The following is a 14,894-nucleotide window of genomic DNA, read 5'->3' as shown; positions in this document are numbered from 1 at the left end:
GTCTGACTTCTGGCTGAACCATTTCAGAAGCACATTATTGAATTGGAGTTTGGATGGATGGATGGATGGATTCTTGAATTGTAGTATTACAACAGATTAGAGTGTAAGGGCCTTTACTTAACACCTTAGTTGTTATTTTTCATGGATGTAAGCGTGTGCAAGATTATATGTTGATCCTATTAGGGAATAGTTAGTTTATTTTTCACAGCAGAGGTGAGAACATGAGCTGACAAAAAAACAGCACATTCCCTTGGTGTTCCCTCTATGTGCTTCTTCCACCATATCCATTTAACACAGCGGGATCAGAGTAAAGTCTCCGTAAGAGTCTTTATTTTCCATGTGGGTGCTGGATCATTCCTCCCAGTTAATCCTGTGAGGTAGTTAAATAGCGGGGGATTATAACCTGCTGCTCTGCTCCTCAGAATCCGGATGATGTTGATGATGAAGATGACAGAGTTATGGCAGAGCTGTGGTCACTTTATAAGACACATGGCAGCGTTTACGCACGCAACCTTAAATGCGCACGAGCCACTCACGCAGTCGCATGTGTTTAAGATTACACACGTATGCTACACAGCATGTATGTGCAGAGTAAATCTTGCACATATTCTTCATAGACTAAAGAAGCATGAGCTGCTTGGTGCAAAAACAAAATAAGCAATTGTGTAATTGTACTTGGAAAATATCAACCGCCTAGCAAAATGAAGAATGAAAGGAGAGAAATATTTTGTGCATGGTTTCAGAATGTAGAAAGCTTCTCATAGGTGCTACAGCCACCATGAAAGTGGTAAATGTAAAAATAGTTATGTCTTGTGAGTTTGACAATGTGATTCCTTCACGGTGTCTGATCAAACTTGACCTTTCGGGAAAGCTGCCCCTCTTAGTTGTTGCTGTTATTTTCACATGACGATATGATCAATGTGTTCCACTTTATTCTTTTAACCCCAAACAACTTAAGGGCCCCTTTTTATACCGCAGGGCTCTTCCTGCAGGAGGAGGTGGAGTCTGGACTAACTTTGCAGATGGCTGAACAACTAGAGAGCACTATATTCATGCTGTATACTATATAAATTCACATCATGGTGCTTGCATTTGGCCAAATACTTTTTTCACATATCTTCCACCTCTTTGTTTCTCGATGTTTTTATTCAATCGCCACTGGAAAATTCATATCAAATAAAGGAAACACGTCACAAAAATAAACTTATTAAAGCAGAGAATCGGGCATTTATGTAATGTGTTATAACCAGCATATTGTCTACAGTGTGTAATGTGTGTAAATTATCCACAGAATGAACTAGTGATAGGCTACAACAAAAAAGTTTTCTATTGGACAAATTTGACTAATATGAGCATTTGCAATAAAGGCAAAACCTTAAACTTAAATGATCAGGGATTGCGACCTTTAATACAAAAAAGAACTGCACTTTGCAATGTGACCTCTTAACTTAGTAGTACTTGTAGGGACTTAATTAACATCTTCAACCTACACTTTTAATAACCACAACACATTTACAGGCCATTCTCATCACAAGTCATCCATGTATGTTGGGAAAATCTGGTGGTCAGCAGCTTCTCACAGCCAGGTACACAAAAACTTTTTGGTGCACTGGGATACAAAAGGTGAAAATGAGTAAAAACTGAAAAACATGAGCCTTACATACAATTGAACCAAATAAGACAATACAATGACAGCTGAATTTGGTCAATAACAATGTGATGTTCACCGTTCAAAAACAATGAACCACTGCATAAAAGAGAAAACACTTCAAAAGTCTAAATCACCATCAGCCTTGTTTGAGGCCAGGAAGTTTTAGGCGAGTGTAACTTCCTGAAGACCCACGCCACACCCCTCACTGCCCAGCAATGCTTTGTTCTCTCTGGACAGTGGATGTGACACTGCATGTGTATATGAGTGCATGCATTTGTGCACATGTAACGCAGGTCATAGTTGGGTCAGCTGGTCTATTATTGATTTCCTAGCGGAAAGACTGAACACAGCACTCCAGTGCCGCTGCCCTGCCGAACACATCAACCAACCTTCAACTGACCCGAAACATGTATGTGTGTGTCTGTGTGTGTGTGTGTGTGTGTGTGTGTGTGTGTGTGTGTGTGTGTGAATGTGTGCCAGTAAAAAATGCTATAAATAACTAGGTGTGGAACACACCTAGTTATTTAAACAGAGACTTTAAACAGAGACTGGTAAGTGCTAATGGGGTGTTTAATTAACATGGTAAACTACTTATCGCCTTCCTACCAGCACTGCTCTGTGAAACTAATCAAAACTCAAACAAAGTTTGTTTCTCACTGGGTCTGTCAAGTGTAGGTTTGATTAGTGGTGAGTGTTGGGAAATTAGATCAACAAAGCATGTACCAAGTTTAAGTATGATCCAGCCCTGAAACATGATAACGACAAAACTTACAAAATCATGTACAATTTTCTCCACAGTCCTTTGCTGACACTTTGACAGTGAGTGAAATTAAATGCCTAGAATTATCCCACAAAGTGAGAACAATAAGGGACTGTATCAACATTTTTTGGGGTGGGGAGGGAGACTGAATCTTATTAGACTTTCTAAATAAATCCCTCCCCAGAATGATTTATATAGTCCAAACTGCACTGGAGTGGAATTAGCAATTGCTACCATGGTGGTTTCTGTTAACATTGTTTATGAATAAACAAACACGGTGCACTATTTTCACCATTGGGGGGGGGGTTAACAACCATGGTGAACAATTTCAATGACATCCATTCCTGGCCAATGTGCAAAAATTACTATAAAAATACTTTTTTTATTATAAGATAACAATGTTAACGCAATGAGTGGTGACATGCTGCCATGCAGAAGTTATTTTCAATTATCCACCAGCGCACATGCTGTTAACAGAATTTAGCTTTTTTGTTCATTCTTCTTTTATAATTTTTTTGCCTATTTCTGTTTTTTTATTTATATTTTTGTGGCGCAAGAAGCAAAATCCAATGCCACATCCCTCTTTGAATAGATGTGTGGCAAAAGCAAATAAATGTGAATTGATAACTTTTTCAAGCTTATTGTTTTACATAATAAATACAGTGAGATAATAACAGGTTGAAGTGCAGTAGAGGAATATTATTTGAAATAACTACAAAGTAAATAGCGCGTGTGCCATGATGAAATGGGCGTGTGTATGTGTTTGCGCGTGCACTGTAACAACAGACTTGTTGATCCTCACATTCCAGTGGCAGCCTTGAGAGCGGCTAATCCAGTCTTAGTCAAAGGCCCATTGAACTCCTGGGTCACACTTCTTCTACACACATACTCACGTTGCGTCAGTTGCGTGGACATACACATTAACCCCTTGACGCCTGATTTTATTTACAATAAAAAAATAAAAAAACTTATTTCTGTTTTCATTTTCTTTCAAGCTAATGTTAAATTAAATGGAAAATTGTTAATTTGTCTATAAAACATAGAAAAGATATAAATTCAGGTATGATGCTTGCAAAATATTCCCAGGTACATATCGAATATGCACAAACAGACATTGGGGGAATACATACGCTATCCCAGCTGCAGTCTGAAAGGAAGGTGTGATGCAAATTCGCGACAATTGGCGTTAAGGGGTTAAATAGTTTTGTCCTGAGTACAAATATGTGCATACCAGACACATGAATGCACACACCCGCTACAAGTATAAACTGTGTGTAAGCTTGTACACAATGCCCCAAAATATGTGTGTTATTCCTGTCACAAAAAATAGGTGTTATTCCTGGCATCATCTGTGTTATTCCTTGTCTGGAATATTTCTTTCATCGAGGCTTCCTGAGATGTCACCTTACTGGAAATTTGACTTATAGCTTCCTGTCTGTCAAATCATCTGTCTCTATCTGTCTAGCATGGATTTTATCATTCCATCTGTCTGCTGCCCATGCTTTCAAATGATCAATGGAGCAAACACCTTCGGGCAGGTCACGTACACATCACATTATCTCTGACAGCAACACACTCTATCAGGACACTGACTGACAATGAGGCAGTTTATTTAAAACAACATATTACTTTTCACCTTAAATCTACTTGGTCACACTAATAACTTGAACTGCCTTGAGAACCTTGAAACACTGTGTTGAAGTGATACAGTACATCCAGAAGTGGGAAGTGGAGCCATGTTGTAAACAAAATATGCTGGCTTTATTCAGACAAAACGAAACAATTTTAACTTATTTTCCAAAAGGAAAAGTCACTATTGTTTATATGTGAAGACATCAAAGATTACAGCTGAAAAGTTGGAAAGGTGAAATTAGAAGAGAGGGTAATGGATGTCATGAATAATGGAGAAACGATGACAAATTACACGCACTGCTGCACTGGAAAAACTTCATGGAAGCTGTAGTTTTTCAAAGGCTTCATCTCAGAATATGGAATGAAACCCTTGGAAGAGGTTTTACTTTTTTTTTATAAAGACCAATGAAAGCAACCTGGAATTGCATTGAATGACTGAAGCTAGTGGAACAGCAGATAGCCCAGATATGATGTAAGTAGGGATAGGACCTCTATCATGTGAATGACAATTGGATGATCTTCCTGTCTACTGTATGTCTATCTCATGAATTCTTCTACTGTAAGGTCATACACTATGTGGCACAGATTGGTACATGAGCATTCTCTTACAAAAACACATGAGGCAGTAAAACAGATGACTTCATGCTTGATGCCGGCCTGACATTTTTGACTTTTGAAAAACGTTCCTGGAAATGTCTAACCCCTAGTAAATGGGATGGGTCATTTCCTATAAATCTCACTGGAGCCTCAAGTCTGCAAGCATTCTTATTCCTCTTAAGACTGCAATAAGGTGAGTCTGTGAGGGTCCTCAGTCGTCCAGATCATAGTTCTGACTGACTGGTAGGGAAAAACGAAGGGGCAAAGGTTTCTCCCTACCAGTCAGTCAGAACTGAAGAAGCCTCTTGAATGAGGGACCAAGTATCTTCAATCAAGTCCAGTTGCCCTTGATTTTAACCTTCCTTGGATATTCTACTGATATTTAACAACTTTGGCTAATTTTGACATAACTGTGTTGCTAAGGTTAGAGCAACAGCTGTCTGAGGTATTGAAATATGAGCAGGGATTTCTCCACTGGACAGCACAATCTTATTATTTGAGCATCTAGTTCTGCTTTGTGTGCTTGACTAAGGCGTATGTGTGCATCCATGTGTGGCCGTGCAGGTTGAGTGCAAACATCAGTGTCTCTTAATGCCCAGGATGGTAGCCTTGACCAGATCTGTCTTGATTCCAGTTCACTACGCCGTTTTGCAGCACAGGCAAATCAGTGAGAAGATGCTGTTATGGTCCTTTAAAATTCCCAAACTATGATGTAATAATTCTGCACTTTACACTACTTACTACTTTTGATGGTGCTTGACATCATTGCTTTCACATAGCCAGGAAACATGCCTAACCTTTTCTTGAACCTACTGAACAACCCCCTAAACTTTCCCCAGAAGAAAATGAAGAAACCAGGGCAAGAGCTTCAGCTGTAAATAAAACTCCTTAAAACATCTAGAGCACATATTTTGCTCAGGCCCAGACAAAGACTCCTGCCTCTGGTAGCACATCTCCCCAGCAAACAGTAGATCAGATCTTGCCAGAACCTTCTCTTCTGCCTTTCCTCCGCTCTGCTTTCTCCTCAGCCTTCGACCATCTCCATAAAAAGACAAGTCTTGGGGAGGGCGGGCTTCTCTTTCGCTGTTGATAATAAAACAAGTGCCTTTCCCTGACAGGGTCTAGCATGAAATACGAGGGACGGACGGTTTGTCATGACGAGCCAGAAGTGACGGCTGTGGAACGTGAAGAGGCAGTTTTCGACTTAGTTTCTCTTTCCCTGCCATGCTGGAACGGTGCTGTATGCAATATCGGAGCAGGAATCCCTTTAAGTGAGAGGTTAACGGATGTAGAGGAACGTGTGTCACAACACTTGACATGCGTGGTAAGAGGTTAACAAGCCCTGAGCAAAGCAGTCATAAGACAACTGACCTGAAGAACTTCTGAAGAGAGATTTGTTCTTTAAAACAGGACTGACAGGCTTTTGTAATTAAACCCCAAATTTACAAATAAATTTAGCGTCTGTGTGCATTCCTAGTTAACTGCACTTCTGCAAACAAAATGTCCACACCTGCTAAGTTTTCCGTCTGGGTTAGAGTGTGCTTAGCAAAACTTGTGATCAATGTAAATAAAAGCACTTTGTCTAAGAAGCCGCATGGATGGTTGATGCTCTCTGCCACACACACACACACACACACACACACACACACACACACACACACGCATGCATGCAGGAGCACAACTGTTCATTACACTAGAGCACCAAGGATGGACAAAACAAACTTATGGATAAGGATAAAAAAGATCAATATACATTTATTAATTCATCCATTCTGCAAAACCTCCCTTCAGTTTGCCATATGGCTGACTTTTTCTGCCAGAGCTGTTTGTACTGGGAGTGTCACGGGAGTAAAACAAACACACCTACTGCCACAGTCACACATTAGCAGCCTCACCTGTTTAGCTGAGAGGACAGTGTGTCACAAAATGTTTGCTCTCAGAATTATGGAGTAAAAGAGGTGGAGGAGGAGGAGGAGGAGGAGGAAAAAGAAGGGTTTGGTGTTTCTGAAAGGTCAAATGTCTGCACAGAGGAGAACAATTGGAGGCAAAATTGGGGATTTGGCGCTTGTCTAAACAGGTAGCTGCATGCTGACAAGGGTCACATTTTCTATTTGGTCAGTGGCGAGAAACAAACAGAGAGAGAGAGAGAGAGAGAGAGAGAGAGAGAGGGACAGAGTCAAAAATGAAACAAACAACAGGAAAGGAGGATAATCAATCATTTGATCAATACTTCCTTTGTGTTGCTCTGTGTCTAGCTTTTTACTCCTCAGTGTCAGCCACCACAACGGCCCATTTTTCAATCCAGTAGAGGCTGAGCTGATTAAAAAAATCAATTGCAAATAGTTTACAAGCTCTTTTCAATGATCTTCTTCAGACTGAACCTTTAGTCATTTCAGCTGTAAATGAACAAAAAGGCATTGGATATTCAAATAAATCCTTCATATGAATGAATACAGTGTACAGAAGTTGCAACAGTTTGCCAAACACTAAACACAAAACAAGAATTCAAGACAAAGACAATCATTATTTGACTGTTGGCAAGAGCCCTGGCACTGGCTGGTACGTCAGGATTAGCTAATTTATTTCTCTGTTGTCATTATGTGACATCCAGTCCGCATATTACAACAGTACACACAGCGTACAACTCAGCTATGGTTAAGAAAATTGATCAGCAGGTAAAAACTATTGTTGTTATTAAGTTGCTGATGCAGCTCATGCTGTATGAGTCTGAATTAGCACTGAAAATATTCAGTGCTAATTCAGAACAGGCCCTTCAGAAATGACACACATGAGCCATATGACAGTGAGATCTGCAATATTCACTTGCCGTGGACAAATCCGACAGAATCAGGTTAAATAAACTACCTTGTTTAAAGCGTTAAATGTGATTTGTGTCTCTTTGGATCAACTGACAATCTCCTGATGTGGCATACATGACTTTCCAGTCTGAACTAATGTTATGATTCCTGATTTGTTCATAAATGAGTTAATAGCTCGTCTGCTGAAGCTAAATCAATCTACTGGGTCGAACAGTTTAGTTATTCAAATGAAACAGACAGCATTGGTTCTTGTGTTTTATTCGTGTGTGTGTGTGTGTGTGTGTGTGCGTGTTGGTGGCCACAGAAACCATTGAGTTAAGTACACACTGGCCTGAATCTTGTATGTTAAAGGTAGAAATTAAGAATTAGATTGCTGATTCAAATTGTTTGGTTCAGTTGGCTCTATGTATAGCAATGCTGGTTGGTCAGCAACTTGGGTCCAGACTCATTTATCGCACTAACTATACAATCAATGCAAATTTTGAACAGACATTAATATTCCCCAGAGGATGAATCCTACTGACATTTGTGATCCACTGACTTTTCATCTAGTGCCACCATGAGGTTGACTCTTATGGTTTTTCAGTGAACATCTCTGGAGTTACCTAATGACTTTGGTCTCACACTAACATTATTATGTGTCTGCAGATGCTCATTCTTTAACAGAGAACTACATGGGCAAGATAGATTACTATCTTGCCCATTGGTTGACATTGGTTGACATAACTTTGAAGCCATCTCAGCCTGGTATTTTAATAGGATAAATACTAAATAAACCATTATATTAGGAATGACTTGTTCCTCTTGACAATTTCATCACCGTTGCGTGCGATGAGTCTTGCTTATGTTGACTAAAAAGGCTGCCTGTGTGTATCACTCTTAAAATCCTTGTAATATCATGCAAATCTGCAATACTGCAAAACAAATTCCTTCCAAGACAGAAGCCGAGCAATCAATCCAGACTGCTATATGTTATCTCTAAAGTTATTCCATTAGCACGCGTCACTACAAGTGGAATAAATGCACAGCTGCCTCAAGGGGGGATTAAACGTTTACGCACCGGCAAACGTGAGGTGCTGTTACACATTTCTCTCGCTCTTGCTACCTGGCTCTAGCTCTCTGTCTTCTTCCATCCCTGTGTCTCTAGTCTGGTAACCTAAAATCTGAAATATTTATCTGCCTTGGCAGGAATGACAAAAGCCTGTATTTTTTGTCAAAACCAGCTTGAAGGGGCATAATCCTTCATTAACACAAATGCATTTTTCTTTGGAACTGCTTCTTTATCATATTATCTATATATATATATATATATATATATATGTGTGTGTGTGTGTGTGTGTGTGTATATATATATATATATAAACTCCATTCTTGTACCAAGTTCAACTAAGTGTTTTATGAGACGGCAATGAGCAGCCTGGCTGAAAGTCCACACCTATTTGATTGCGATGCACTGTCAGGACATAACTCCCATGCTTTTACCTACTGCTTTTTGTAATAAAGTGGTGGTTTAAGGTTTCCTGAAGAAAGGTTTAATATATTTACAATCAATAACTGTGTCTGTCTAAATGAATTTCTTACCTTTTAAAGCCTCCACAAATAGATTACTGTCCTCAAGTGTTTAGAGACATTTTCCAATGCAAACTATAGTTATTTTTACAGTTTGGCAAAGTCAAAGTGTGCACTCCATACTTACTTTGCTGGATTACTAGATTTTTACAGCTTCCTCATGAAATGTAGAGCATCAACAGAAAGTCTGCAGACGTCATCATATGCCGTCTGGACACCCACATACCCATAGTGTGTCCTCATGCACAGGCTAGGCTGGGAAAGAGGACTGTAACACTGTCTCAAGGCCAAAAAGGAAAATATATTCAAAATGAAAAAAAAGCATACAGGTCCCTCAATAACTAAAAATGGCATTAGCCATCACCCACGCTCTCGAGTTACAGTCAATTGACATATTGGCTCAAATGTTCAAAACAGATCTTACATATTCTCCTTTTAAGCCCTATAATAGGTTGCCATTCAAGATTTATGATTTAAAGCTTAACCATTTTTTTAAATCATCCTGAGCTGTTTAATCCTGCCATAACACCGAATACTGATTAGCCATGCCACTAACTCAGATAATTGATTTCGAGCTGAAACGACAAGTCGATTCATCGATTCAGAAAATAAGCAACTATTTAGATCACTGATGAATCGTTTCCATTTCCATTTATTCATTTAGCTGACGCTTTTAGCCAAAGTGACTTTTATTCATTTAGCTGACGCTTTTAGCCAAAGTGACTTTTATTCATTTAGCTGACGCTTTTAGCCAAAGTGACTTACAGTTACTATTTATTTCAGAGGTTGCACGCCTCTAGGGGATCAACTAGGGGTTATTGTCTTGCTCAGGGACACATTGGTGCTCAGGGACACATTGGTGTCTCACAGTGGATTCGAACGTAAGTCTCTCACACCAAAGGCAAGTGTCTTATCCACTGCTCCATCACTACCCCTTTCCGTCATTTTTCAAGCAAAAATACCTAAGATTCACTGGTTTTCATGTGAATATTTGCTGGTTTTCTTAGTCTTTAGATTTAAACTGAATATCCTTAAGAAACCTACCCTTGACACTGCTGACATCCGAAACTACAGCCCAGTATCTCTTCTTTAAATCCTTTCTAAAACCCTGGAATGCACCACCTCTTACAAACTGTCCTACTATTTCTCACAAAAAAAAATTGTTGACCCTCATCAGTCAGGCTTCAAAACTCCACACACACTCCACTGAGACAGCCCTGCTCGCGGTGATAGAGTCCCTCAGTACTGCCAGAACCTCGTCTCTCTCATCTGTTCTCTTTCCCCTTGACCTGTCTGCTGCATTCAACACCGTGAACCACCAGATCTCACACTCTTGCTGAACCTGGAATCGCAGACTCTGCACTATCCTGGGTCACATCCTACCTGAAGAATCGCACCTATTAGGTCAGATGGAATGGCTCTTAGTCCAAACCCTGCTCTCTTGACACACATGTCCCCCAAGGCTCAGTACTAAGACCACTCATGTTCTCCCTATATACTAGATCTCTAGGCTCTGTAATCACACAGCTTCTCCTATCACTATTATGTGGAGGACACTCAACAATTCCTCTCTTTCCCCACCTCAGATAACACCCTGATTGCAACACGCATCTCAAAATGTCTGACCATCATCAGCACTTGGATGACTGCGCATCACCTGAAAGTTAACCTTGACAAGACTCCTCCTCGTGCCTGGGAAAGACTGCCCTCACTTGGGTTTACTTGTCACTGTTGAGGTTTACTATAGAACCTTAGCGTAGTACTAGACCATCAACTGTGCTGCACTGCTAACATCACTGCAGAGGTCCAATCTACAGAATTGCTTTCACAACATCTGCAGAATCTGGTCCTTCCTCACCAGGGAATCAGTACAGCTCTTGGTCTAAATACTAATCACCCTCATTGACTACTGCCACTCGCTAGACTACCTGCCTCAATGATCAAACCTTCCTATTGACATCCTTACTCTACTGACAGCGATCTTTAGCTTTTTCACTTTCTTCTGACATAAGTAACTTTGGACAAAAGCACCTGCTAAATGACTGGTCAGAGAGAATCGTCACTATTCACTGCATCATCATTGCACGCGCCAGACAGAGGCCAGCAACAGAAAGTTTTATATTTTACAGTTTTTGTATGTAATTTCATCACTAAATCCACTTCTGAGAAGTTTTGAGGTGATAAATCAACTGTGTAGATTTCGAATATGAACAGTCTTACGAAAAGTGATGGTGGAACAAAAATGTGCTTTTCGGAGTTGAGGAGCTCCGCAAGTGGCGGCGGGGGAAGCCAGCGCCAACCCGCGGGAGGAGCTCCCGAGGCCGGCCAGCCGCCCGCTCACAGAGCCCTCTGCTCCCACCATCACACAGACCGCTGCAGCAACAACGAAACAAACAAACAAGGAAAACACAGCTGTAAGGTTTTCATACCGCTTATCTGTCTTTACATTCTGAGTAAGGTTGAAATTTTTTAACTTAGAGAAAGAGAAAGCTGTATGTGGATTGCTGGTGTGTGTGTCGCATTGAACATCGCAGCGGGTTGTGTGTGGCGTCGCTATGATGACCAGCTACACTGAGGTATACTATCTCTGGGTACTATCTGCAATGGAAAACGGAGCAGAGCCAAACCGAATTGAGTAGAGTCAAGTCTAGGAGAGTTTAACTGGTACTGGTAATGGAAAAGCGCTAATTGTCAGCTGATCTACTGATTATCTTCTCAATTAATTGTTTAGTGTAATAAAATGCCAGAAAATAGCAAAAAATGTCCATCACATTTTCCCAAACTAAAAGAGGAGTCTTCAGATTCCTGGTGTCTATCTGACCAACAGTCCAAAACACCAAAAACATAATATAAAACTAATAAAACAAGCAATTATTCACGGTTAACAGACTTAAAGTAAGGAATTTCTGGCATCATTTGTTAAAATAAATTACTTTAAAGAGTATATCGATTACCAAAATAATAAATTTTCTATCGATTGACTAATTGATTAAGTATCCTCCCAATTGTTCTTAACTAGAATACCTCCACAGGGAGGCATCCAGTAGGAACCACAACCTTCCTACAATAGGCTCTTCAACCTGACCATAAGGGTTAACCTAGACATCCAGCAAAGGAGTCCAGATCCTTTGCTAGAAGTCCAGATCAGCTCACCCATGCCAAATAAGTATGATTTCTAACATGTATTTATTTGGTTCACAAAAGAAGGCCAGAATTTCAATAAACAAATAAGAGCCCAGATACATCCAATTTCATTTACTCTAAAAAGATGTGCTGTTGTGGAGACCAATTTTGAGACCAAACCTCATCAGCCTGTGTTGGATGAATTTTAGACACCATTACTGTGGGCCATGTGGCTTTCACACCACATAGCCACGCTACAAAGCACAAATCCAGACCACAACGTGCTGCCAAGCGAGCCAAAGAAAATTGTATTGTTTTCCAATCAATGCTCATGGCTTTATGAGGGCTTCCAGCCACAGAAACATTGCTCATAAAAAGGAGACAGACCGCTGGAGCAGTCAGCAGAGGATTCCTCACCAGAGAGGAGGAGAAGGGGGGACAGATGGAAAGAGCGGATGATAAAATACTAGCATGTGTGCAAGTTTAAATCTTTGTCCACTGCACAAACAAACTTGATACCGACATTTGAATTAACCTGTTCTGCAAGCAACCTGAAAAAGATTTGAGCTCCAGAATGCTGAGGCTTTCATTTTGAAGGTGCAGTTCTCATCAATGTCGTCATTGGTCCTCATGGCCTTGACCTGTATCTGTTTGTTTTGCCCCCATCTGGCCATTGAGGTTTGTAGTGTGGAGTGTCAACACAACACCTCCGTTCTCTAACAGCGCTCCACTGCAGGTTTCTTCAGGTGTCTTTACTGAGCTGTTTTCAGAGCAAAAGTCTCCTCTTTAAACCAGGAAATGTGTGTGGTCTTTTATGCCTGCATATGCAAGTGCTCTCTACACCACATGTCACTTAAAACGTTCCATCACAGGAAGTTTTTGCATGTTGAGGCCCCTTTGCTCTGCTCAATTTCACATTTTCATCTTTACAGGCTTTTGATGTGTTAAAGTCATATTTTTCTTTTGCATTTCTTAAAATTCGTGGAAGATTAGAGTTAGAAAGAGGTTGTGATGATTGTTCACTAAAAATACAGAAAATAGATATTATGCAATGGTACCTTTCATGCAATATCTGTTATGCAGGGCGACAGAGGCTTGAAATTCTATATGCAAAACTGTCTTAAAAGTCATCTTCACGCAGGAAATCATCTGTTTCTCTCTGTTCTTCACCCAAGCACACACGTACACATTAGATGTGCACGCGCGCACGCTCTCTCAGACAACTCAAATATAAGATCTCGAACCTCATCAGCAAACGTCCGACTAATTATAATTGAGATATCGCCAATAAACCGAGTACTTACAAGATAGGAATTTTGCCTGTCGAAGAACACGGAGTCTCCCATGGTCCCGAATAAGTATCCACATATAGTAAACACCCAAAAATGTAGATGCAACAAATGATATCCTGCTGAAAATAAGTCCAAAACAGTGTGTGAATGCGCGTCGGAGCAGAGCGTAGAAAAAAAAAGTCTTCACGAATCACTTGTATCTCCCTTCTCTGCATTAAAGACTTGGACGTTTTTTGTTACTACAGGTGACCAAGGAGCCTGCTTTTAAGAGCTGATGTCTTTACAACTGTCTGAAACGCGTGCCAGAAAACCATCTGTGCCAGAAAGGACACCATAGTGCGTAATGCGTAACGGATCCATACTGCGCGCTCCGTGGACTCTGGTGAAGACAGATGCTGAACTCAAGCGAGTGGAGGGAGAGAGACTACTGTCAAGTCAACAACAGCACGAATTAATACTTCCGGTAAAGATTTTCAAAATAGAATCAGCATTTATTGATTATACATCGGGGTTGTATTTTACACAAGTATCAAAAAGAAGGATGCAACTACGTGTTATAAATGTCTTGGCACAGACGTGTTTATATATGTATATTGAGAAATAATGTTTGATATAAAGGAAAATCACCTATTTCTTGTAAATGATTATAAAGTCAAGAGTGACAGTATATGGCTTGTCTCCTTGCACATTGGAAAAGTAACCATAAACTTAACAAATATAATAATAATAATAACAATAATAATAATAATAATGAGACATTTTATTTATAGTGCTTTTTAAGATGATAAAAATGCTTTACACAAGAAATTAGTAAAATCTAATAGTAAAAGCACAACACACACAGGACAGTAAATCAAAATAAATCTTATCTTATAAATCTTATACTCCTTTATGCAAGGAGACCTATTTGTACATCTCAGCCCTACTTTTACTTGTTTACTATATGTATTATGCATCTATTGCATTTAGCTACAGAAAAAAGCAATAAGGTTTTTGTGACACTGAAAACAAACAAGGCAGAGGGGGAGGGGCGGGGCACTAAAGGAGGAGAGCTAGCAGTGGAAGACGCTTAAGATTATCAGCAACGGGGCTGTTCAAATGTTTTCATGTCAGTGACCCACAAATGAAGCTCCACAGTTGATAATATTTCATTTGTAACTTCAAATTAATGACAACATAAATCAATGAAAACACCATTCATGTGGTATATTTCATGTTCCATATAGGGATTTCTAATCGTTTTTCTTTTATGAATCTCATGCAAGCAGAGTAATAACCACCATTCTCACTGGAAATATCAAGAAATGCATCATGGTCAAGCTAAAAACAAAGCCATTTGTCTTAGCTTCAGGGAAGTTGATAATTTGGTATGATATGATATGAGTTTTTTTTGCAACTGTGACAAAAAGCTTGCTGAAGGCCTAAAATGTAGAAAATAAATCACAGCAGGG

The 14,894-nt window shown here is 39.9% G+C and overlaps 1 protein-coding gene across 1 annotated transcript in view; it reads right to left on the bottom strand.

The window, feature by feature from the left end:
• The window catches only part of LOC119884203 (rho GTPase-activating protein 6-like), a 31,131-nt gene extending 17,292 nt beyond the window's left edge, over positions 1–13,839 (bottom strand). The window contains exon 1 of the mRNA XM_038694664.1: positions 13,456–13,839. Within this exon, the coding sequence (XP_038550592.1) occupies positions 13,456–13,497 (42 nt within the window). The 5' untranslated portion in view covers positions 13,498–13,839. The remainder of the gene's footprint in view (positions 1–13,455) is intronic.
• Positions 13,840–14,894: the final 1,055 nt, after the last annotated feature.

Source organism: Micropterus salmoides, unplaced genomic scaffold (genome assembly GCF_014851395.1).
Source record: "Micropterus salmoides isolate LMB-PRFRI ecotype aquatic unplaced genomic scaffold, ASM1485139v1 Ms_hic_scaffold_3269, whole genome shotgun sequence".
Classification (NCBI taxonomy): domain Eukaryota; kingdom Metazoa; phylum Chordata; class Actinopteri; order Centrarchiformes; family Centrarchidae; genus Micropterus; species Micropterus salmoides.
This window is presented reverse-complemented; position numbering and strand designations above follow the sequence as displayed.